Source organism: Fusarium subglutinans, assembly GCF_013396075.1.
Source record: "Fusarium subglutinans strain NRRL 66333 chromosome Unknown NRRL66333_c0000121, whole genome shotgun sequence".
In the NCBI taxonomy this organism is placed as follows: Eukaryota; Fungi; Ascomycota; class Sordariomycetes; order Hypocreales; family Nectriaceae; genus Fusarium; species Fusarium subglutinans.
This window is the reverse complement of record NW_023502184.1, coordinates 70,865-93,116: the sequence shown is the minus strand read 5'-3', so window position 1 is coordinate 93,116 and position 22,252 is coordinate 70,865. Positions and strand designations below refer to the sequence as shown.

Genomic DNA, 22,252 nt, shown 5'->3' with positions numbered 1-22,252 from the left:
TCGTCCTCGTCAAGCCATCTCTATGTGTTGACTCTGACAGGTTGGTACTTTCATGTGTAAAATGCCAGCGGGGCTATTCTGACTGATGCAGTATCAGCTGGCTGAAGGATTCAACGAACCATCACTACCCCTATACGTACTGTTCGAAGGTGTTGCCAGCGAACTCGCCAACCCCGTGGCGTTTGGTCCAGGTGCTAATGTTTCGACCGAATGGCTGCTGTGATCCGACCTTGCTGACTGACCCATTCCAAAAGGGAGCCGATGTCGTTCTGCACTCAGATCGAATCGGTGCATCGACGCAGTCGACGGCTCCATTGTACTAGGAAGATGCCCGTTGTCCCGACTAGGAGGCCTCGAACCCTCATCCGTACCGTATGTTCCCGGTGTTCTATCCCCAGACGTTCTGCCTGCTTCTTGTCTCTCCCCAAGTCGACTTGAATGTCCGTCTTTGGGGTCTAATGTGTCAAGAACTCGTCCGCTATCTGAGTGCCCATCAACATCCATTTCATCCCTGAGACCCATGTCTCGCTTGAGTTGTCGGAACTCATCATCTGTAACTGTTTTCCAACTACATTTTGCATGCTTTTTGGTACACCCTGAGCATGCTGTCAAATGTTTAACGCATTCAACCCTTAGTCGCCGACAGCGATCGCACGGTGGGCTGATCACATCCCCCTTACCCAGCTGGTCAGTCCTTTGTGTAATAAGAGACCGGAAAGCTGCCTCGCGGCTGTCCATCACAGGCTGCACTGTTGTCTCTGCTGCATGGCCACTGTATCTCGGACCGTGCGCTTGCGAGTGGGTTACGCTGTGCGAAGGGGACGGTTGACTTAAAGTGGTTATAGGAATTCCTGTAACTGAAGTTGACCGAGATGGCGGTGGTGAAGCTGAAGCTGCGAGAAACTGCTGCAGCAAATCTGCGTGTAAGTCATAGCCGGCGCTGAAGTTAGCCGTTCGCTGCGAAATGCCACTACCGGCGCTGTTAGTGGGCTGATATCGTGACGGCGGTGTGTCCTGTGTGCTCCTGCGTCGACGAATATCCTGCTTCCTCTGCCCTAGCCGATGGTTAAGTATACGAGCTCTTGCCGCCACTTCGTCAGCCTTCTTGTACAGAATTGAGGTTCTTTGTTCGAGAATATCCAATGTCGCCAGTTCTGCCGTCTCATCCTCTTCGAGGGGGTGGTCCAGGGGAAACCGGTCCAAAGCGCCAGACCATACCAAACGCCAATCGTCCTCCATAATCTCCACCTGTGAGCCTTTGAGAACAAATTGGCAGCATCGGGTGCCATCCGCCTTTTGAACGAGGGTGAAATCCTTTGGGTTTGATCTCGCAAAACTGACAACATCCAGCCAACCTATAGGGTTGGAGAAGGGCTGCAGTGGTGTCGTCTTGATTGGTCCATCGAAAAACTTCTCAATACCTCTCAAAAGTCTTGGACCGGTAAGTTTAGCCCCAAGACTTGCTGCAAGACTCTCATGCCTATCCAACACGTCTGATTTACGTCAGTAAATGGTATCCCATTAATAGCTCCAACGATTCTCTTGGCATCCTTACTCTCATATTCGCCAATCAGACCGATGATGTCGGCAAATGTGTCCGCATCACCCTGTACGAGGCTCAAATGCGATGCATTTGATCTCGGGAGATAGTGGATATAACCGGGAACGCCTTTGAGGTCGGGTTAGCATATCCTCCAAGCGAACAAGCTGTGCCATCGCACCAAGACAGAAAAGCCGGATACAAAAGCAACAAGCATGTGCGTCCCTGGAGGAGTCGAGCTGAACGCTACTTCCGGCGAGGAGTCAAACCAAGAGCATCGGCTTTTCAAGTGCCGCCTCGTTGCGCGTGCCATCAGGCGACGACATGCATTGAAGAATGTAGGAGACACGAACACACATGCAAGTGTGCAACGACGACGAGGTCAAGGCAAACAAGACAGTCTCGTATGTGGTGCTACAAACGAAACGTCTCAGGATTTGAGGCGACACAATATGGTGCAGCCTTTGATGGCTGTTGTCATACTAGACATACCTTGCTGAAGAGATGGAGGTGCGTGCTGAGCGCGACCTTGACCACCGGCATCATCGACATCACGCTTTCGTTTTGCAGGCTCCGAGTCGGAAGTTTGGCCCATGATGGGTGATTGATGGGTGTAAATGTGGTGTGTTGACCAAAGGGTCGAGATTGATAGACGAGCCTGGATGGCTTGTGACAGAATGAGGCGCTTACGCTTGACCAACAAACGTCCTAGCCGAGATTGAACCCTGAAATGCCCTGTGAAGCGGACAGATCTGCCTGAATTGCGCTGAAAAGTGGACAGAATAGGGAGATAGATATCAAAGCTTCTCTGAGAGGCTTGGCCGTAGGATGAATTAGAGTTAGGTGAGTAGCAACGTCGCGAAGGAGTTGCGACGGGGATTCCAGTTGATCGATTGAGTGATAGGAGAGAAGACGAGGGAAGAGCAATATTCTCGATTTGTAGAGAGAGAGAGAGAGAGAGAGAGAGAGAGAGAGAGAGAGAGAGAGGATGGGACAAAGACAGCGGTTATTGGATATTCATGGCGACGGAATGAAGCCGGAATAAGTTGACAATGGATTGAGAGGAGATGCCGATTTTGTAGTATTAGAGAGTCCGTCCCCCCAAGATAGATAGATACCTTAGATATGCAGGTAAATGGGCGCCAAGAGGAGAACAATTGTTGATTCTCTGTGGAGCAGGCTCAATTTTATTCCAACACAGAAAATCCCTCGCGCAAATAACGCAGCGAACTACGGCGGGTAACGTTGGCGTCCAAGTGGGTGAAGAGGAGTCTTCAAGAGTAAGAAAAAGGAGATTGAAAAGGGTTCAAATATTGGACGGGATGGGGAGAAGCATAAGGAAATACGGAAAAGAGACGGGAGCCTTGGTAGCAGGAAGAAAGTGCCGGGGAATCGGGACCATGTGGGGAAGAGTGCAGCGGAACGAGGTGCGAGGCCGATGGAAAGTGACAACGGTCGAGTTGGTTTAATTGGAATGGATATGATACGTCAACACCAAAATCTCCGACTTATAGTGCCTAAAAGGACGACGATAGTCGATGGTTCCTTTGAGGAAGGAAGACTATCTTTCGAAATCAGATGAAAGAAGTAATGAGGTAGGCCAAGAGGATTTAAGGACAAAGAGCGGTAGCAGCAGCAACCAATTCGAAACTGACAGACGAGACAAATGCCCTGGTGATGCCCTATACCTGGGTACTTTACTGCAACCAGCCCGCCAGCCGCCCAGACATAGGTACCTACAGCTTAACGGCGGGCCAGCAGCGGGCTCAAGACCCAGTGCCACTGGTAGCTTAATTTCCTTTTTCGGACAAGTCATGATGTAAGGTGTATCAAGAGGCCTCCTCTGAGCAGTCAAGTACATGTGAAAAAAACAGCTCATAGACCCAGAATGAGAGTCGTGTATCACTCCTGTCAATCTGTACATAGGCGCCTTAATCCATGTCGCAGCGCGGGATCTTTGTATGAGGCTGTGCTGCTGCAAATCCCCAAGGTACGTAGACCTCGGGGTGCAAGAAGACTTCTGACGTTAAATTGAGGTGCCAAAATTACTTAGTCTAAGATTTACCAAAGCTATACTAAATCTATACTAAATTTATCTAAGCTGATCTGAAGACTTTTGACACCCTATATCTAGGTCTGGTGTTTTCTTGCTCCCCGAGGCACGGATGGAGGGGTGGTAAACAGGAAAAGAGAAAAGCTCATGCAGCATGGATCTAGTTTCAAAGTCAGATGAGTGAGGCAATATCACTGGCGCTGGCTGCATCATCCCGCTCGTCGATCTGCTACTGCAATTTGCGACGCTGGTCTCCGAGGCACGCGAGCGATATATTTTGTCTTGCACTTGCACTTGCATCTATATTATAGGTCCAATAGTAGTATCACGCTCGGTATTGCGGCACTGAAAGTCGGTAAGTGACCGTCACTAATCGACAAAGCTCTACTGAATTTTGCTAGACTACCTTAGTTTCTGATGATCAGTATCTTTCCTGCAGTTAGCAGACCAGACCAGATGATTACGCGGGGTGAGTTATGATTATCGTATTCACATGAAGAAGTGAGTGTTGCTGTATCTAATTCCTGCCACTCATTGGTCGAATCGTATGTATCAAGCTCTCTTCTTGCAATCCACTCTCACACCAAATGCACAAGCAGCCCAAATAATCCACACCCCTAACCCTCTATAATCGTATTAGCACCACTCACCCCACCAGAGCCATCACAAGTTCCAACTTCAACCCAAACCACAAGCTCATCACCAATATCACACCCCATCTCCTCGATCTAGCCCCCCCCAAGATACGCCATGTCCGATAGACCCTCACACCGAGGCGGCCGAGGCGGCCAAGGATCGCATTCACGAGGTGGGCGTGGAGGCGGTCGCGGAGGCGGCGGCGCGGGAGGCGCTCAGCAGGAGCGCGAGAGACCCAAGAAGGAGAACATTCTTAACTTGGGCAAGTATATGGACAAGCAGATCACCGTCAAGTTTAATGGCGGTCGCGAGGGTATGTTTATTCGAGTTGCGCGCCAGGAGATCCGGGCCACTAACCTCTGATTCAGTCAAGGGCACATTGAAGGGCTATGATGCTCTTATGAACCTGGTACTGGACGATGTACACGAGGTTGTTCGAGGTATGACGCGCGACTCCTACGAACCACTTCCTGATCCATATTCTATTCGTTCCTGTCTAGGTACTCGCAGCTAACACAATGACTGCAGACGACGAAGGCAACGACTCCACTCGATCCCTTGGCCTCGTAGTTGTTCGAGGTACTCTCCTTGTTCTCGTCAGCCCAGTCGACGGCAGCGAAGAGATTGCCAACCCGTTTGTGCAAGCCGAGGATGATTGAGGGGTCAACTGTTATCAAGCTGGAAACGAATATTATGACAAAGGCAAACAACAAAACGTCCCACCTGGTGCTGGTACAATATATACGGCCGTGTCGAGTCTGGTCTAAATTCAAGAAACCGAGCGACACAATTATATCGCCAGCTGCTAGCATGGTATTTTGGATTATGCATGGGCATCAAAAGCAGCATCTGACGAAAACCCCTGGCTCTAACCGTGAAATCATCACGTTAGCCGCCACTTCATAGAATATTGTAATGAATGAAGGCAATATATCATATTGAAAAGGCAAATACGCTACATCTGTCTCGCTATCTCGTGTCTCTCTGCTTCAGAACCACCACTAACCTCTGCCATATACACACACAGCCTGAACATCATCAGCCATGGCAGACCATCATGAATCTGTAGATTGCCTCCAATGTCCCAACCCCACCGCATCATATGACACGAGGCCAGAAACCTTCTGGCGATTTTGCCAGTTCTGAGTGCCTGACTAATCCAAGGCGATGCCCTTATAAGTACCCAAGGTGTCGTGATTGTATGAGACACTGTTCTCAAAAATTGGTGCTCTTTGTTTTCTGTCCTTGTTTCTTCTTGATAGCCGGAGCGTCCTTTTCGTTCTGAGCACTCAATCCTTCCTGTAAGTCGGCGTTTGATCCATCCTCAGGCGATGACGGAGGCTTGCTTGGGCCTGCCTGTGCGTTGTACATTAGTCTCCTCTCGAAGCTTCGGCATAACTCGCTGGGAACCTCTAGAGACGAGTCTGATTCGCTTTGAGACCTTGTTTCCTCCTGATGTGTTTGTTTCCGTGGAAAATATTCTGTTGCCCCGTAGGACTTTGGCCTCGTGGGAATAGAAGTTGCACGAGACTGGCTAGGACCAATACCCACCAATTTACGATCAAATCTAGCCCCCCACCCTCGGTCTGACCTTTTCTAATGTCCTCGTGGGTATTGAGGCCTTGTACCGCGATTCTCTGAACCTTGCCACGATCCAGGTTGTTGTTCCTGCTGGGACTAGAAGCTTCGACCTGATTTGCTCGCCTTAACAAGTTCTCCGAAGGAATTCGCCAGCATCTTTTTAAGCTCCTTGTAGCTGACGATGAAGCTGGTCTGTTCGTCTCGACTGGTGAGGCAAATCCTCTCCTCCGTCCCAACATCTAGTTTGCTCATACAACGAAGCATGTGTCCCATGTCCAGAACTGGATTACCGTTGCCATCCACTTGATGAAAAACATAATCTCTGAAGAGTTTGAGCATATACCGCTCACCATTTTCGGACCAATTCTGATCCCCATTGAAGTCATATCGCTCGTTGATGGTTGCGAGTTTCATCAGCAGTCTGGCTGCCCTACCGTTCTCCACCTCCCGCATGACGTCGGCGCGGGCCTTGTCATTGGCTTGAAGAATTTGGTCAAACGTGGATGTAATACGGCCAGCAATTCCGCGTACGAACTCGTCTATACCTTTTTGGGCGGGTGGTTGCTGAGGGGTGAGGAGCCACAGGACAGTATCCCTCAGTTCGACGGAATACACCCTCGACAATTGTTCCAAAGATACGTTGAAATTAGTGAGATGGACTGGCAGAGTGTTAGTCGTCAGACAGAGCAATAGCCGGCCGAATTGAATAAAGTCTTCTTGCTGAAGCTCTTGAATGGATCGATGAGCATCATATTGAACGACGTCCAATATAGAGCATGCGCTGAGACGGATGCGGCCCTTATCTGTAAGAATAATCTTGCTAGGGTCGACGCATCGTGCTGCCAAATTGACCGAATGGATAGCTTGGAGCGCATTGGCGATCTGCGAGATGTAACCCCACAGGACGTTCTCAGTAATGGGTGTTTTAGCTTGGAAGCGTGTACCATGGGTACTGCTTGGGGTCAAGTGAGCCTCAACCAGTGTTTTGGAGAGGGGGAAATAGTTTTGTACAAAGATGAGTGAGCTGTCCCCGAAAGCGCGGGTCGTAAACGCATCGACGATAGAAACCACGCTGCCATTGTTAATGCGCCGCCACTCTTTGACAAGCCTGATGGCATTCTCGTTGGTGAGTCTGTAGCCTTCTAGTCGCCTGAGACAATAAGTGTGACCCGACTTGGTTTGTGTAGCTTTATAGACCCAGCTCGGATAGCCGAAGATATTAGCATTTTTCCGATGGGTTGTATCCAAGGGTACCAAGTTGTGGTAATTGTCGAGTTGCGGTAACTGCGAGTTGGGGAGAACTTGGCCAGTCGCTTCAAGCTTATTGACAATCTCAATTCGATCTTTCTCTGAGATAAAAAAGTCGTGAGGAACACGATGATATGGCATCAAATCATCTCGACGTTGCCCAGCGGGGAAGTATAAGTGATGTAGCAGAGGTTGAACAGGAGCAGCAAATGCATTTTGTGCTGGGAAGTACCCTGGCCCATGGCCACCGAGAGCTCCTGGATCTTCAGCATAAGGGTTGTACTGAGGAGTAGTAATGCCTTGATTCATAGCAGGCACAGTGAAAGGGTCATAAGAGATCCCGCCATCTTGACCGGAGCCATTTGCGGAAGCAGTCTATGTAATTAGCGGAGAGTCTTGATATCGGCAGTGACAGTTCATACCGTGCTGTTCACGTCAAAGTTAGGGGTAAATTCGCGGACAGTTGCAGGATTGAAGACGCTGCTGTCGCCGTCCTGGGGCCCAACCGGGGTAGCGGCTTTACAAACATTTTGTCAGTTGACTGAAACAAGAATGAGGGTACTTATGGGGGACATACAGCCCAAGCCACGTGGTGTAAAAGCTGGAGCGCTGGCAGCTTGTGAAGAGAAGGTGGCCTTTTTACTTCCAACGCTGGCGGGCGTGAAAGATGGCGATTCAACATTGAGTGCTTTCTTGGATCTGGGTTCATCATCATTAGCCATGCTGGAGGTCCGGAATCGTAGTGTGAGTTGCTGAATACGGAGTAGCAGCTCGCAAGGGTCAACTTGAGTAAGAAAGAGTGTGGGATATTATGTGCCTGAAGTAGTGATACAGTAAAGTACCAGGGCTGCTGATACAAGGGAGCGTTGTGTTTTGGAAGAGTTCAAGTAAAGTAAGGTAAAGTTGGCAAGTCATTAGTGATGAGGGAGTATCGGCCGATGAGCGGAGAGGTCATGCGACATACGGCCCTTCCTGCTGCAGCATAGAAGCCTCCCGTCTACAGAGAAAAAGTATGTAACCACTGTATACAATGATCACTTACAAGCCTCATTAACAAACCCAGCATGAACCGACAGTGCGAGGCTTTCATGGCTGAAGTGTGTAACTTTATAAGCCAAGCCAAGCGAGGTCGGATCGAATTTGGGTGCTGCGAAACTGTTGCATCATGGGTCGGGTCGGTCCATCCATCCCGAAAACAACAAATAAACAAAACAAAACAAAAATTTGGGTAACCTACAAGTCTGAATTGGAGTTATTTTTGTTCTGATCGTGACTAAAGGCACAGCCTTGGTCCTCGTATCGACAATGGCCATAAATAAGTACATTTCGGCATAGTGTATCTTTATTCTCTAGGAGAGCGCAGGTCAGCCTTCATGTTGGGGTTGATTTGATGGTGGGGTGTGACGATATCGTGGGATAGAAGGAAGGGCAAACGAACCGCGTCCTTTGGGTCTCGGGGAACCAACTTGGCGTCGTAGATCGGCCGTTTGATATCGCGAAGTCGCCATGGTCAGTTATATAGTGTTGAAGGTAGTGCAGCCCGCTTGGCTGTGTTTACGACGTCTGAAAGAGGAGCATGTTAGCAAGCTGCCGACTGAGAAACGACCTTGTGCAGACAACAATGCCCACAGGACCTAAGCCAAATACTGACAAAAACAGCACCTACTTGACTCTGGCAAGCATTTCCCATTGTTCAATTGATCGAGGCGAGCGGCCGCCCATGGAGTAACGAGACGAACGGCGGGGTCCAGAGGCTGGCCGTCGCAGACCAGCTTGAACGGTGATTAAAGCGCGGGAAGCCAACGGCCGTGTTCGGGAGGGGACAAGGCGCGGGCCGTCGCCTCTTGTAGCGGGAGCAAGCAAAGTCTTGCGAGGCCGGGAGGACGAGAGGTGAGGTTGAAGTAAGGTAGGTATGAGGAGTTGAACGAGTGGTTGGATTAGGTGCGGATGTGGATGTGGGCGGTGGGGGGCAGTTTTGGTGGAGGGACTAGACACTTCAGTTGGGTTGGGTGAACAAGCCTGCAGTGTCGCGAGCCCGGCAAAGCAATGCGCTTAATCCTAGTATCTTTTCTATCATTTTTGTATGGAAATATACTTATACATGTGTCTCCACGGCATGACGCCAAACCTGAAGCCAGTTCGTTGTTCCTTAAGACACCAATAATATCATTGTCCCGAAGAATAACCCACCCCAAAACGGGTTTAATCTGACTTTTGATAAGCAAGCCCGCCCACTTTAGCTCTGACGCGCTTGATGCCATCATTCGTCAACCTCATCTCTAGCTCTCTTCTTTCGATATCACATACAAGAGATACTTCAATAGAGTCCATTTTAAACTTCTTTTTCGTCCCCGACAGTTTGAAGTTTCAAATTCTCCTCCACACTCTTTTTATTCATTTATATACAGCGAAGCCGGAATCTTTCAACCACTTATTTACGAATGCTCAATGTATTGGATCTTATAAAACCGTGGGGTTACACCACAAGCGAGACGTAGACCGCATTCACTCTTCGTTCCCGCACCTTTGAACTCGGTTCCTTTCCCCTCTTCTTGCTGTTCATCTGAGAGGCATTCTTCGAACCCTGCAACAAGAGCAGTGCGGATGATATAGGTTACAACATGGCTGAAAGCGACATGGACTTGGGACAACTGTCCACTACTCAGCAGGAGGCTCTTGACCAGTATACACAAGTGACCAACCAAGAGATCAGCGAAGCTATTCCGCTTCTCCGGCGCTCCGAATGGAATGTTCAGGTATCATACTCGCTTCTTTGCTCCTTTTCATCCTTCTAACGATGCATCATAGATCGCAATCGCCAAGTTCTTCGACGGCGAAGTTGCAGACCCAGTAGCTGCAGCACAACAAGAAATACCCCGGGCGACAGCGCGGCACGAAAACCTACAAGAGAGCCTTTTTGATGAGGCAATTCGTGCCCCTCGAGCTTCACCACGACAGCGCACTGATCTAGCTCCGAGAATCGTGCCTCAGAACCCTGTCACAAACCGGACACCATGGTTGCTGGGTCTGCTCCTCACACCCTTTAGCTTGGGCTGGAGAGCTGCCTCGACTCTATTTCGGACTTTGATCTATGCACTGTCCTTCTTGCCTGCCTCGATTCGGCCACGGGCTGTTACGAGCAGAATCTCGACAGGCTTCAGAGGCACCAATGGTCGACGACCTCTCATGCCTCGAGATACAGCCTCGAGATTCAAGCGAGAGTTCGAAGAGGAGTATGGGGAGAACGAATTGCCCTTTTTCGAGGGCGGTGTCGCTCAGGCGCATGATCAAGCCAAGAAGGACCTCAAGTTTATGCTTGTGGTATTGATGTCGCCTGAGCACGACGATACCGAGTCTTTCGTAAAAGAGACTTTACTGGCACCAGAAGTGGTGAACTTCATCAAAGATCCTTCCAACAACATAATTCTGTGGGGCGGGAACGTCTTGGATTCTGAGGCATACCAGGTGGCTCAGGAGTACATCTGCACCAAGTTTCCCTTCTCGGCATTGGTTTGCCTTACACCAAAGGAGGGTAGTACACGGATGGGGATCGTCAAGCGACTGGTTGGACCCATGCCCCCCTCCACCTACCTATCAGAGCTTCGAGCAGCAATCGAAAAGTATGGTGCAGATCTGGATGGAGTACGCGCAGAGCGAACGGCCCAGGAAGTTACACGAAATTTACGAACTGAGCAAGACTCGGCCTACGAGCGGTCACTAGCCATTGACAGAGAACGCGCACGTCAGAAGAAAGAAGCGGCGGCCGCCGCAGCAGCAGCAGAGAAGCGCGCACAGGAAGAAGCAGAGGCAGCAAAGAGACTCGAAGAGAAGCGCGAGCAGTGGATTGCATGGAGAGCTACAACTATTGTGCCCGAGCCACCAACGAGCGATAAGAGTGTGGTACGAGTCGCACTCAAGATGCCCGAGGAATCGGGTATCGGCCGAATTGTGCGGCGGTTCCCCCAAGATGCCTCCCTGGAGGACCTGTATGCCTTTGTGGAGTGCTACAGTGTTCTCAAAGAGGAGGGTACAGCGGCTGGTGATAAGCCGGGGGAGTACGAGCACGAGTACAAGTTCCGAATCGCCTCAATTCTCCCCAGAACGGTGTACGAGCCTAGCACAACAGTGACGATGGGAGAGAAGATTGGGCGATCAGGAAATTTGATTGTGGAGGACATATCACCGGATTCGGAAGATGAGTCGGACGACGAGGGTGATGACGAAGACTAGGAGGCGGAGGGTGGTCAGTCAGTAGCTAGCGCCAAGAGGTCATGACCAGCGGTCGTCTGTTATGGAGACTTTTCAGGGCGGTCAAGAGCTGTATTGTTATATAATGAAGAATAGACACGACTTTGACTACAAGAGGGTGTCGTGGGAGCATGCGTTGGAGGCCTGGGTGACAGGAACCGGGTGTCGCTTATCAGATGCTCGCCTGTGGGCAACACCAGCGCAAAGAAAACTGCCGACACGTTTGAGTGTCTGTCGGACTTACACAACCTGAAGTCCGCAGCAATTTAACGAATACTGCGAGACTCCTGCCAACCTCAAGGTGTATGCGATCTCTGAGTGTCAGATTCTTGAGACAAGCATGATCTTAGTAGATGAGGCTTACGTAGTTCAAGCTTATAATCTGACATATTCTCCCGCTCAGTATTTACAGCGTCTACTACCTAGATATATGTTAAAGGGTGCACTATAACAGCCTCTCCAGCTTTCAAACTTCGAGCCGCGTGTTAGAGATCCAGAACAACGGCTCCCACTGTGGAGATAGCGCGGATCTTCACCTTTTAGATGAACACTCCGCATATTGAAATGCCACGCGTTCTTGTTTGTCCGTCTCTTCTTAGATGAACGCTCGTTAGTGAGAAGAAGCCCGGCACATTTCATGACAAAGCCCAGAGTGAGGCCAAGACACAATGCCAATACTAATGCTGAGGGTAAAGTAGGTGATGCTAATGTCATGTGTTATGGCGGTGATAGAGAGGGGTTGATTGCGTAGATGATGAGGCTGTGCAACGGCGGCCGCTTTACAGTCGGGTTAGAGTAGTTGTATTTGTTGATAATTAGACCATTGTCTAGAGCTTTATGTTTATTTGATGCGTAAATTGATATATTCCCTTTCCTCGCGTTTCAACTTTTTTGCCTACCTTACCACCTATCGCAAGATTGCTCTATTTCGACCTTGTAGGACCCTGCAAATCCCATCCCATCCCAGCCCAGCCCAGCCCAGACGCCCCAGAGAGTGGGTGACGCACGGGGCTGTATTAGCGGGAGGCGCATCACGGACCCTTAACAACTCCGAACTTTGAATATCGACGACACCCAACAAGAAAAGCACGAGTACCTACAGTTAAAGTTACAGAAGAGTTACGAGTAAACAACAGCCTACAAAATTCATCACCGGACAATCGGTGTTTACTTGTTGCTTTGTCATCATCTATTATACTCCTGCGTACATCACTCGAGTCAAAAGCAACTTTGTCCTCAACTTCAAACCAGTCCAAAAGGATCAATACCCTTGCTACTCCCAGACAACGGCGCCAATCATTCGACGCTCGCTCAACATCGTCAGCTCCGAGAGGCAGAAACGTACCAAGACCAACCAACATTACCGTTCGCTTCTGAAACCGTGATAGTAATTGCATTGCATCCCGGCGCCTTCCCATTTGAGCCTTAATTTCCCTACATCTTCAACTTTTCGAGTCACAACTTGACCTTACCTCAACAACTTTGTTATTCCTCATCAACCAAACACCGCTATAACTCTAGGCATCATCTCGCCTCCTGTTCCAAGAGAACCCCCCCGATTCCTCCACCCCTAGAGTCGCCCGCTGTGGCGCGAGCTTCCAACACAGCCATGAAGTCCATGAAGGGTCTTGGTATGAGCAAGGTGCTCGGTAGCATCAGAAGAAAAGCCAGCAATGTCTCCAATCGTACGTATTCTCATGCGCGCCACCTTGCGATCGGTCTCTTTGGTTTCAGGCAGTCCAAAATAAACACAACACACGTCCAGAGCTGACAATTCATAGGAGCATCTGACGGACCCTCCGGAGCTTCACCTTCAGGCACGACACCAGCCGCAACACCTGAGGCTACAGCTCACAACAGCGTGGTATGTCCCTATATTATCTGACATCCCTACGAACCCGTCCGTGTCGTCCGTCTGGCCATCGCTGACCAGAGCCTAGAAAGCATTTTGCGAGTCTGGAGGAAAGTCCAAGGTATGTTTTACAGTCGCCCCCTCAGACTTCGTGGCTCAGCTAATCTCATGCGAAACAGCAAGACGAAGTTCTCTTTCTCCCTCCTATCGTCGATGCCGCCGAATCCTCCCCAGCCGCTGCCGCAGAATGCGCGCGCCTGATCCGCAAGTACCTGTCCAAAGAATACTTTTCAAAGCCATCATGGCAGTACAACGCAATCATGCTCTTGCGCATCTTGACCGACAACCCTGGCGCGACTTTTACGCGGAACCTAGACCAAAAGTTCGTCGATACTGCGCGAGGACTCCTCAAGGCTGTACGAGATCCCAGCGTGCGCCAGATCCTCATGGAAACACTCGATGATTTCCAGCACACCAAGGCGTACGACGAAAACTTGACTTTGCTCATTTCAATGTGGCAAAAGGAGAAGGAACAAGCTTATAAGAACTTTGGGGTATGTACACATTATTCGGGTTATGGGACCTTGCATACTAACGAGCTGTCGCAGGGACCGCAACAGCCCATGATGTCGCCAGGCGGGTTCAACACCCCTCCTCCAAACCCACACTCGCAGAATTACTTTGCGAGACACCATACGAACAAGCGCTTACCTGACACCATTGAGCTGGCCAGCCGACTCGAAGAAGCCCGAACATCAGCTAAGCTCCTGGAGCAGGTTGTCATGAATACGCCTCCCGGCGAGATTCTCGGCAATGAGCTTATCAAGGAGTTTGCTGATCGATGCTCAAGCGCATCCCGCAGTATTCAAGGCTACATGACGTCTGAGAATCCCACTCCTGATAACGACACGATGGAGAATCTCATCGACACCAATGAGCAGCTGCAAACTGCGCTCAACCAGCACAAGCGAGCTGTCCTGAGTGCCCGAAAACAATTGGGTTTGAACGAACGATCCGACTCACAGTCGCCCAGTTTGACCCCTCAAATCCAGCCCCAGCAGCAGCCAGAGTCTCAACCTGAGACCAACGGCAACAACCACTACTTCAACAACGGATCTGGATCAGGTTCCGGCAAGGGTAAAGAGACGCATTCTTACCCACCACCTCCAGGTCCTCCACCCCAGAACGGTGAGGGAAGTTCTAACCGACCCTACGAAGAGCCCGCCGAGAACCCCTTCGCAGACCCTCAGACAGGCAATTCTTCCTCGGTTCAACCACCATCTAATACAGCGACTCAATACTCCGAACACGAACGCCTTGCATACGAGCCCTTCCATCCTGGCTTCAAACCCACAGAAAGCTATCTGGGCCGGCAAGACAGCGCCATTGGTAAGGTCCATATGCACGGCGCTGGAGCTTCGACACCATCAGCCCAGCCGCCCGCACAGCAACGACTCGACGAAGTTTCCGACGACGATGACATCTACGATGCGCCAAGTGGACCACCACCCAAGAGCAAGGAGCCTGTATACCGGTACTAGAGGCGATGTTAGGAATGGATAAATGCACACGATGACTGCTGTCTATAATTCAAGTACCGCAGTTTACTGGAACTACTTGAATATGCTGCGTCACTTCAACTTGAGATGTCAACGGCCTGGATCGAGTAACCCCAAGTATGTGGGGAATGGACTCTTTTGGAAAGGCGGAATTGTGTTTCTGGATCGGTATTCTTGTGCTATCGTCGATGCATGAAATAGGTTGGCGCGGCGAAGGGGCAGATTCCCATAGCGTTTTTTACTTGTTGTACCTATCGTATCGTTAATTGCGTCAAGGCAAGGGCATCAATACCCGTTCTCAGCCCTTGGGACGACTTGTTCTTGATCCTATGCCTCGGTCAGTGTCTGGAGTTGAAGTGGAATTTATCAACAGCCCTCGTCAAGTTCCGAGATGATATGTAGAGCTGTCGCATTAGGACGACAAAGAGACATGACATCTTACAACCCAAAGTGCATCTCCGAGATCGAAAACGATCAATCGTGCCACGTTCCCCTCAGCTGGTTCGGAGTTGGTAATAGCAAAATGTGGTTACTTTCACGAACGCTGCGTGGCCCATGATCCACCAGGTCGGAGTCTTGGAACCTGCTGACATCCAGTATCGACGTTGGACAGACAGATCTAGAGTCATGCATGCCTTTTAGGGTTCACTGCAGATGCAATTCTTAGGTTTATAGCCTCGAGTCTCGGACTCGACAGCGTGGCCAAGGTGTCTCTTGCTTGTCGTTGATGAACAGTAACACAAACATAGCCGAGACATGGAAGACAACAGGCAACAGTCGTTCATCCGTACTGGTTCGTAGCCCTGTGTGGAAACACATTGAAACGGCGCGATGCAACGTAAAATAGTGAAACCGTTGAGAGTGCGTACTTATCTTGACGCACTGAATCCCGGTACGCGGTACTCCGTACCTAGGCGTGAACCCCCAGGAAAGCTGACTGGGAACTTGAGAGGATTCCATGATTGCCGTTCCGGGCACTGCGAACTAATCAGTCGATGTAACCATGAGAAGCGTTTACCGAGCCAGTCGCATTTTACGACTACTTGACCACAATCACCCCATGTGAAAGCCCATGCTCAATCGCTCCCAATTATCTGCAATAGGCAGTTGGCATATTTACGATGTGACTATGCATTACCCGTCGCTATCATCACTGCGTGAATGTCGAGAAGGTCAAGACCGTTACTTGTCATGAGATCATGTCGTCTATCCTTGACATGAACTGGAGGGGAATGGAAGAGAAGTCGTTGGGTTGCACTGCAGGAAGCAGACTCCATTGACTTGATTCCGAAGATACAGATGACGCTGTACATCGCTATCGAGGAAGTATGAACAGAATCTTCAACATTCTTGTTCCACTGCTTCGCCGTCTAGTTTAGGCCTGGTCTGCCCCGCCTTCTGAGGACACACGAGACGTAGGAACATAACGTTGCTGCGATGTAATATTGAAGTTGACGCTGGAAGCTGATGAGACGTGCAAGGATACTCAAAGTGGATGCACCGAAATGGACTCGAGATTGACAACTCCTGGTGGATGAAGAGCGATCGCAAAGCAGGCCTTAGGAGGTTAATAAACGAATCCAGGGATAAGATGCGACAGGTCAGTTGCAAAAATGTTAAAATGAAGTTTGGGCCTTAAGAGACTGGGGGTAGTTGTAAGTCAACGGGAAAGCTCACCATAAAAAGCAATCACCTGTCAAAACCCATGCTTCCTTCCAAAGAAGCACAGTAACAAATCTTATTGCAAGGAAGTCACCAACCATGCCGACACTGGAACTGGAAGGAACCTACCTAAGGTAAGTACCTATTAATGGAAGTAAGGACTGCTGGGAAGGTAAGGTAAGGAAGGTATGTACCAAAACAATACCTTATGGGAAGCTCTCACATGACAGCTGCCATTGTCCGTTGAAGAGCCAAGCAAGCAAATTTCATACTCAAAGCGACAACTTGCACTGCATTTGATGGTATGCCTGAAGCTGATATCACCGCAGCGGCCGGGATCTAGGGTCGATGAGCCGCCAACAAGTCAAGCCATTGGGACCCATCGCTAAATCCAAGAAAGGAAATGCTTGCTTCGACGTTAAATCAACCTATAGCGTTGGAGTCAAGGCCAACAAAGCCTCGAGCATAACACGATATCTCAAGCGACAACAAATCTTCATGTGGCTTTCCTACTAATGCATCGGCCGAGATCTCTGTCGACCCATCAACACTCGAGCCACCCAAAGCAACGAGATTAACATTGACAGTCGAACAAGGATCTCGGAAGAATGAGATTTTGAATGATCAAGTTTCTTTTCTCCCGGCTGCGCGCCGCACCGTGGTCTGGGGCGTTTCAACAACTGCGATTGGTTCCAGACGTTGAAACCATGAGGGGCGGCCGTTCCCTTCAGTTGGGTCCATTTTCCCGATTCGGGGAACTCTTGCGAGAATATATCAGACCTTGACTTTTACTTCTCTGTATGACAATGGAAGTGGGAGGTGCCCGCACACGGCATCAATGTCACAGGCCATTCTATTCGATGGTTTGCGGTCTCCTATTCACTACGATGAAGCTTGTTCTCTTCTGGATAGAACCACATGGCTTGTTGCGTACGCAATCTTGCTCTGTTTCTCGTGTGTTTCTCCCGCCTCGGCACGACTCGATTCATCACAAGATACGGCATCATGTTCGACTTCTTTCTTAAGCTGAGTCCCCGCCCAACGGCCGAGGTCGTTGGCATGGCTATCCTGGTTCGAAGACGGTCTTTGGGCGTGATGATGCATCAAAATTTCCCAAATGCCGATCCAGATTGGTCATCTCATCTTATTCTTCTCATAGAGACGACGCCTCATGCGTACCATCGCAAGAATCTCCTCCCTGTTCTGTACCTGATGCCGTTTTACACACCATGTCTCTGATTTCTGCCCACTATTCGTCCCGTCTCCTTAGCTTCCTGTTCAAAGCCATAACGGCGACAATACACTGGCTTTGGCTTTAGCTCCATGCCTGCTTCTCATATGTCACCTCCCGAACTTGGATCAGAACCCTTGTTTCTTTGTTGTCCACACTTTGCATCTGCCTACCTTTCTTTGCTTTCTTATTAGCCTCTCCCCACAAGGAAACCCCGATCTTAATCGCTTCGGCGGCTCGGCCATCTCCATACATCCCTCCTGGACTCTCCGTGTTTAGTTTGACTCTTTGGTCACTCAGTTGTCTTGAGATAGTCCGAGCTTCTGGCGTTTGTCTGGCGTTTTCTTTCTTTCTGTGACATGGCCATCGCCACCTCTCGTTCACTTTCTAGTTAGGTATCTGTTGACTATTCTCAACATTCTCTCACCGACAATGTATCTCGCTCAAACATGACTCTCCTGCTCCTGGCTTGGGCATAGGACATCTCCATACATACATAATCCTGGTGGATATCATTCCACCCCTCCCGCTTCTACTCTCATATCCTGGCAATAACCCTGGCATGGTTCCGTCTTGCTGGAACCGCTCTGCTTTGATGGATCATAACTCCATGTCGAGCGAGGATTACTGTGTATACGCTGAGTCCCAACCCGCATGAGGCTTGCCCGTCTTCCACCCTTCGTTACTTTCGCCTCAACTAGTCTAGTGTCATCAAACAAAAAAGTAGAGTTTACGCCCGGCGGTCATTGCCGGGCATCATCTTAGCTGGCCGACTTATACATAGTCGAAGCAGCGTCCTGCCCATCAGTTCTTGTTATTCACAAATCCGAAACGCTTTCTCCTTGCCAATATCTTGTTTGGCCCATCTGCTCGGAGCCTGGCATCTTACCATGCTATCTATTACCGAACTACTGGTTCCCGAACCCTCCATCACGCTATCGTACACTGTACCACCAGCTCGGCCCTGCCTTTCATCCAGGTCATCGGAATCCTCTTATTGCATGGATCCTTCGCACAAGGCTCCGACTTTGCCAGTTCTGTCTCTGGATCGCCTTAGCTCGGAACTTCTGGCTCTTGTGTTCGAGCAGGTATATCACAGCACTACAAACAATTTTACCTACTGTATTTAATACTAAACGCTACTAGCTTCGTGAGATAGACTCACCAACACTCACATCTGTGCGACTAGCCTCTAAGAGGTTCGATGCCATAGCTACACCGATCGCCTACCGAGTCCTGACCCTGAACGAATCTCTCGTCGCACCAGATGCTGAACAACGCTATCCTAACGTCTCTCGGCACATCTCGCATCTCACAAATCATGTCACAATACGAAGCAATTTGGATCCCACAAGAATCACTGCAATATTATCTTGCATCAAGCGATTAAAGTCGGTTCGGTACTGGCACCCAGTCTCGATTTACTCGTTCTTTTGCTGATAGTCTCGACAACAGATGGCAATACATAGATGGCGACATTCCTGCAGAGGGCCTGTGGTCACCCTCAGAGCTCCGTCACTTGCATAATTGCAACTCAAATAGCACCCGACTATACATCGAGGACCTTCCCCTGCGACGAGACTACAATGGTAATCCATTGGACACCTTTACGAGATCGATTCCCTCAGAGCTGTTGGCGTCATTGAAGCTCGCCAATCCGATGCCGGTCCTTTCAACGAGGCTCAACTCGTTAAAGCAACTTTTGGTTCAATCTCGACAGCTAAAAGCACTGCACTATGAAGATCGAGGTCAAGGCACCTGCTTCAAGTTCTCTCCTGGAGAACGAATGCCACCCATCGTCGACTTGATGCTACGGTCATACGACTGGAGCCACACAGCTGAGGATGTCCAGAAACATTGGGATTTCTCCAAGATACAGTCGCTCGAGTTGATTTCTGTACCCATCTTCAACTTCCTTCGCTCAGTGCCTTTCCGAGACTTCTCGGCGTTGCATACACTCCATGTGGAAGACTATAGTGCCCATCTGTCTGACAAAAGAGAAGATGCCACCACTGGGTTGAACTTGTTGGTGAAAGATCATATCGAGGCACTCGAGATCTTGAACATCACTTGCCATACCCGATTACTCCCGCTTGAATCCATTGCAGCGCATCGAAAGTCGCTACAGGTGCTGCGGTTGAGGGACCACGTTGGGTTCTCAGAAGATGACCAGAAATGCCCAACCCTGGCACCTGTTGATTTAGCTCAATTGGGTCAACAGCTGAAGTTTGTTCACACTCTTGAACTTGACCTGGACACCAGACTATGCGATCCTACTACCTTCCTCAGGGCAATATGTGTCTTCCCAGCTGTGCATACGCTGACCTTACACGTCCAGACCATAATCCACCCTCTAGAACAGGTGTCTCCAGGAGTCGACCGTGATCGAGAGGCTGCGATGCAAACCTTCACACTACTTGTGCAGGAGAAAGAGAGGCTTGGCTCGCATACGCCTTGGAAGCACATCGTGCTCAATGTCGGAGGCTGGAAGCGAGTCATGGTGCGACGGCTAGGTGATGTATGGCGAAGAAGGAACGAGATGGGTATTTACGCCGAAAGATGCTTTGTCTATGAACGAGATGCCTGGAGCGGAAACGTCGCAGTGCGCGAAGAGGTCTGCGTTGAGAACACAAGTCGGGGAGGAAGTCCAAGCTCTTGATGGTATCACTATGACGGCAGAGAAACTATGCATCGATGCTCTCACCGAAACGCCATCTACATTGCAACACCTTGTTACCAGTTACATATACACATGCACGTCGGCAAGGACATTACATTAGAAGGAGCATTACATCAACAGGCGTCTACTGGACCAGACGACTGGAAAATATAACGAAGAAACGACCTGATGAGCATCAAACATAAATATAATATACTTATTACATATTTCGCCCATATTTCTAGCTTCACTCCTCAGCCCGTGTCCCATTCTCTGTCATTCGAGTCTAAAAACTGTACGCTACCTCAATAGCAAACAGCCTTTGCCTGATGTCTGAAACTGACGCGTAAATCTAACTTCCTCCTGGAGCACGCAAAAGACCATACAGACACTCTGGTAGTCAGAGTCCATGCGTCACTTATCACTAATCTCTTTCACATCCTCAGAAGTGCATCCTACTGTCTGACCTCAAACAACATGGATATTTATCGCCAATGAATGAGTGAGATCCTAAGTTTATTGTGTATCAAGGGCTGTGCTCCAGTACAACCGCCTCAATCGGTGTTTGAAGTAGAGGAATGACACCAGCTTTAAGGGCATGATAGGTCAAATGAGACTCAAACAACATGTCAATTGAGCTCCGAGCTGTTGAGAGACATTCTGTTTCATAGGGCCCAAAAATCCTCTCCAGCGTAGAGCCTTTGCTTCTTCTTTAACGACAGCTACCATATGACATGTAATTTCATCATACTGGCGGCTCATGTCCAACCTTCACATGGCACCGAGGTTGATTCCAATATATACAGTTCTCTATAGTATACGATGAGGCAGGTCAATGTTTCGTGACATATACTCTCAAATCTTTTCTCGAACGACACCTTTCTTGTATTTATTTACTTACCTCCAAAGTCAACCGATACATTTTCAATCCCTAAGCACCTCTGGGGGTCTTTCACCATTCAGCAAGCGTCGAACGAAACTGCGAGCGAAGAGCCAGGTAACGGAGTGCCATTCACCTGGAGGCCGTTCAAGGGATAGAGGCTTCACTTTCGGCTGCGATGGCCCACCGAGTTCGTTCAAAGCAGTTTGACGGCCTCTCAACACGCCAGACTACTATGTCCCTTGCAGAGTTCGCACAGCAAATGTCACTAGTCGTGAGATCGTGTCAGATGGACCAGATATAGTAAGCTGTGTGAAGTTCATCGGCTCCCTTTGGCACTATCGATTCGACCTCGTCATCAATGCTTCATGACTGGCTATTCAATACTTCGCTATCTTAGGTGAGTATGTAATTGTCGGGAACGTCGCGAATCTCCATCTCGGTCGAGACCCTTACGAGATAATTGGCCAAGCTGCTTATGAGCGACACGCCACAGGCATGCCTATGAATCGGCATTTCCGACAGAAACAAATAGATCAAGAGGCTATCGCTAGGCTACTGATGAGCTAATGACTCACTACGAGCCTTATGGTCTGTACGGGTGTCTGTTCTCTTGACTCGCTTTGATTTTGATGGTCTTTTTGAGCCCATCGTATCCAGCCCAACCACGGGGAGGCTGGACGGCCAAACCCGAAGCCAAAGCGACAACCACTTTAGCTTGCATTGATGCGGGAACTTGAGGAATACGCCCGATAGGTTCATTCACCTTGGGTCTCGATCTTGACGACTGTGGAATCGTAACACCAAGCCCATAGACGGTCTCTCTAGAGCCAAAGTTAAGTGCATCCTTGCCCCATCTCACCTTGCATGACGACCTAAAAGCCACCCCTGTCATATGTTGGTTCCATCCCTTCTTTACCCGCGCGGGCCTTCCCGTCCCTTCTCTTCAGCCAACAAAACCCATCATGAAATGTCGCGATGCCTCATGGGTCCATATACCAAAATCGCTCAACGCTACTTAGCCACCAACCTCGTTCGCAAAAAGGAGGACTTTGACAGGTTTCTCATTGAAGAGAAAAGGGCCAGGCGTCTTGTTTCTCCCT

At 49.6% G+C, this 22,252-nt stretch overlaps 6 protein-coding genes across 6 annotated transcripts; 4 read left to right on the top strand and 2 right to left on the bottom strand.

Moving 5' to 3' along the window:
• Window positions 1-93: 93 nt before the first annotated feature.
• Window positions 94-2,135, bottom strand: FSUBG_8643 (uncharacterized protein; the record flags this gene model as incomplete). The annotated part of the gene is made up of 4 exons (XM_036687071.1): window positions 94-551; window positions 681-1,493; window positions 1,556-1,669; window positions 2,033-2,135. The coding sequence occupies 4 exons, from the start codon at window positions 2,133-2,135 to the stop codon at window positions 94-96; spliced, it is 1,488 nt and encodes a 495-aa protein (XP_036535862.1).
• A 2,208-nt stretch (window positions 2,136-4,343) lies between these two features.
• FSUBG_8642 (small nuclear ribonucleoprotein) lies at window positions 4,344-4,888 on the top strand (the record flags this gene model as incomplete). Its single annotated transcript, XM_036687070.1, has 3 exons — window positions 4,344-4,542; window positions 4,598-4,669; window positions 4,740-4,888. 3 exons carry the CDS (start codon window positions 4,344-4,346, stop codon window positions 4,886-4,888), a joined length of 420 nt encoding a protein of 139 aa, XP_036535861.1.
• A 1,018-nt stretch (window positions 4,889-5,906) lies between these two features.
• On the bottom strand, window positions 5,907-8,148 carry FSUBG_8641 (poly(A)-specific ribonuclease; the record flags this gene model as incomplete). The annotated part of the gene is made up of 5 exons (XM_036687069.1): window positions 5,907-7,433; window positions 7,481-7,575; window positions 7,636-7,810; window positions 8,023-8,055; window positions 8,101-8,148. 5 exons carry the CDS (start codon window positions 8,146-8,148, stop codon window positions 5,907-5,909), a joined length of 1,878 nt encoding a protein of 625 aa, XP_036535860.1.
• Window positions 8,149-9,679: 1,531 nt separating this feature from the next.
• FSUBG_8640 (UBX3 UBX (ubiquitin regulatory X) domain protein) lies at window positions 9,680-11,288 on the top strand (the record flags this gene model as incomplete). The annotated part of the gene is made up of 2 exons (XM_036687068.1): window positions 9,680-9,814; window positions 9,867-11,288. 2 exons carry the CDS (start codon window positions 9,680-9,682, stop codon window positions 11,286-11,288), a joined length of 1,557 nt encoding a protein of 518 aa, XP_036535859.1.
• A 1,627-nt stretch (window positions 11,289-12,915) lies between these two features.
• On the top strand, window positions 12,916-14,699 carry FSUBG_8639 (uncharacterized protein; the record flags this gene model as incomplete). Its single annotated transcript, XM_036687066.1, has 5 exons — window positions 12,916-12,991; window positions 13,088-13,170; window positions 13,247-13,279; window positions 13,338-13,712; window positions 13,767-14,699. The coding sequence occupies 5 exons, from the start codon at window positions 12,916-12,918 to the stop codon at window positions 14,697-14,699; spliced, it is 1,500 nt and encodes a 499-aa protein (XP_036535858.1).
• Window positions 14,700-18,500: 3,801 nt separating this feature from the next.
• Window positions 18,501-20,269, top strand: FSUBG_8638 (uncharacterized protein; the record flags this gene model as incomplete). Its single annotated transcript, XM_036687065.1, has 3 exons — window positions 18,501-18,698; window positions 18,757-19,001; window positions 19,054-20,269. 3 exons carry the CDS (start codon window positions 18,501-18,503, stop codon window positions 20,267-20,269), a joined length of 1,659 nt encoding a protein of 552 aa, XP_036535857.1.
• Window positions 20,270-22,252: the final 1,983 nt, after the last annotated feature.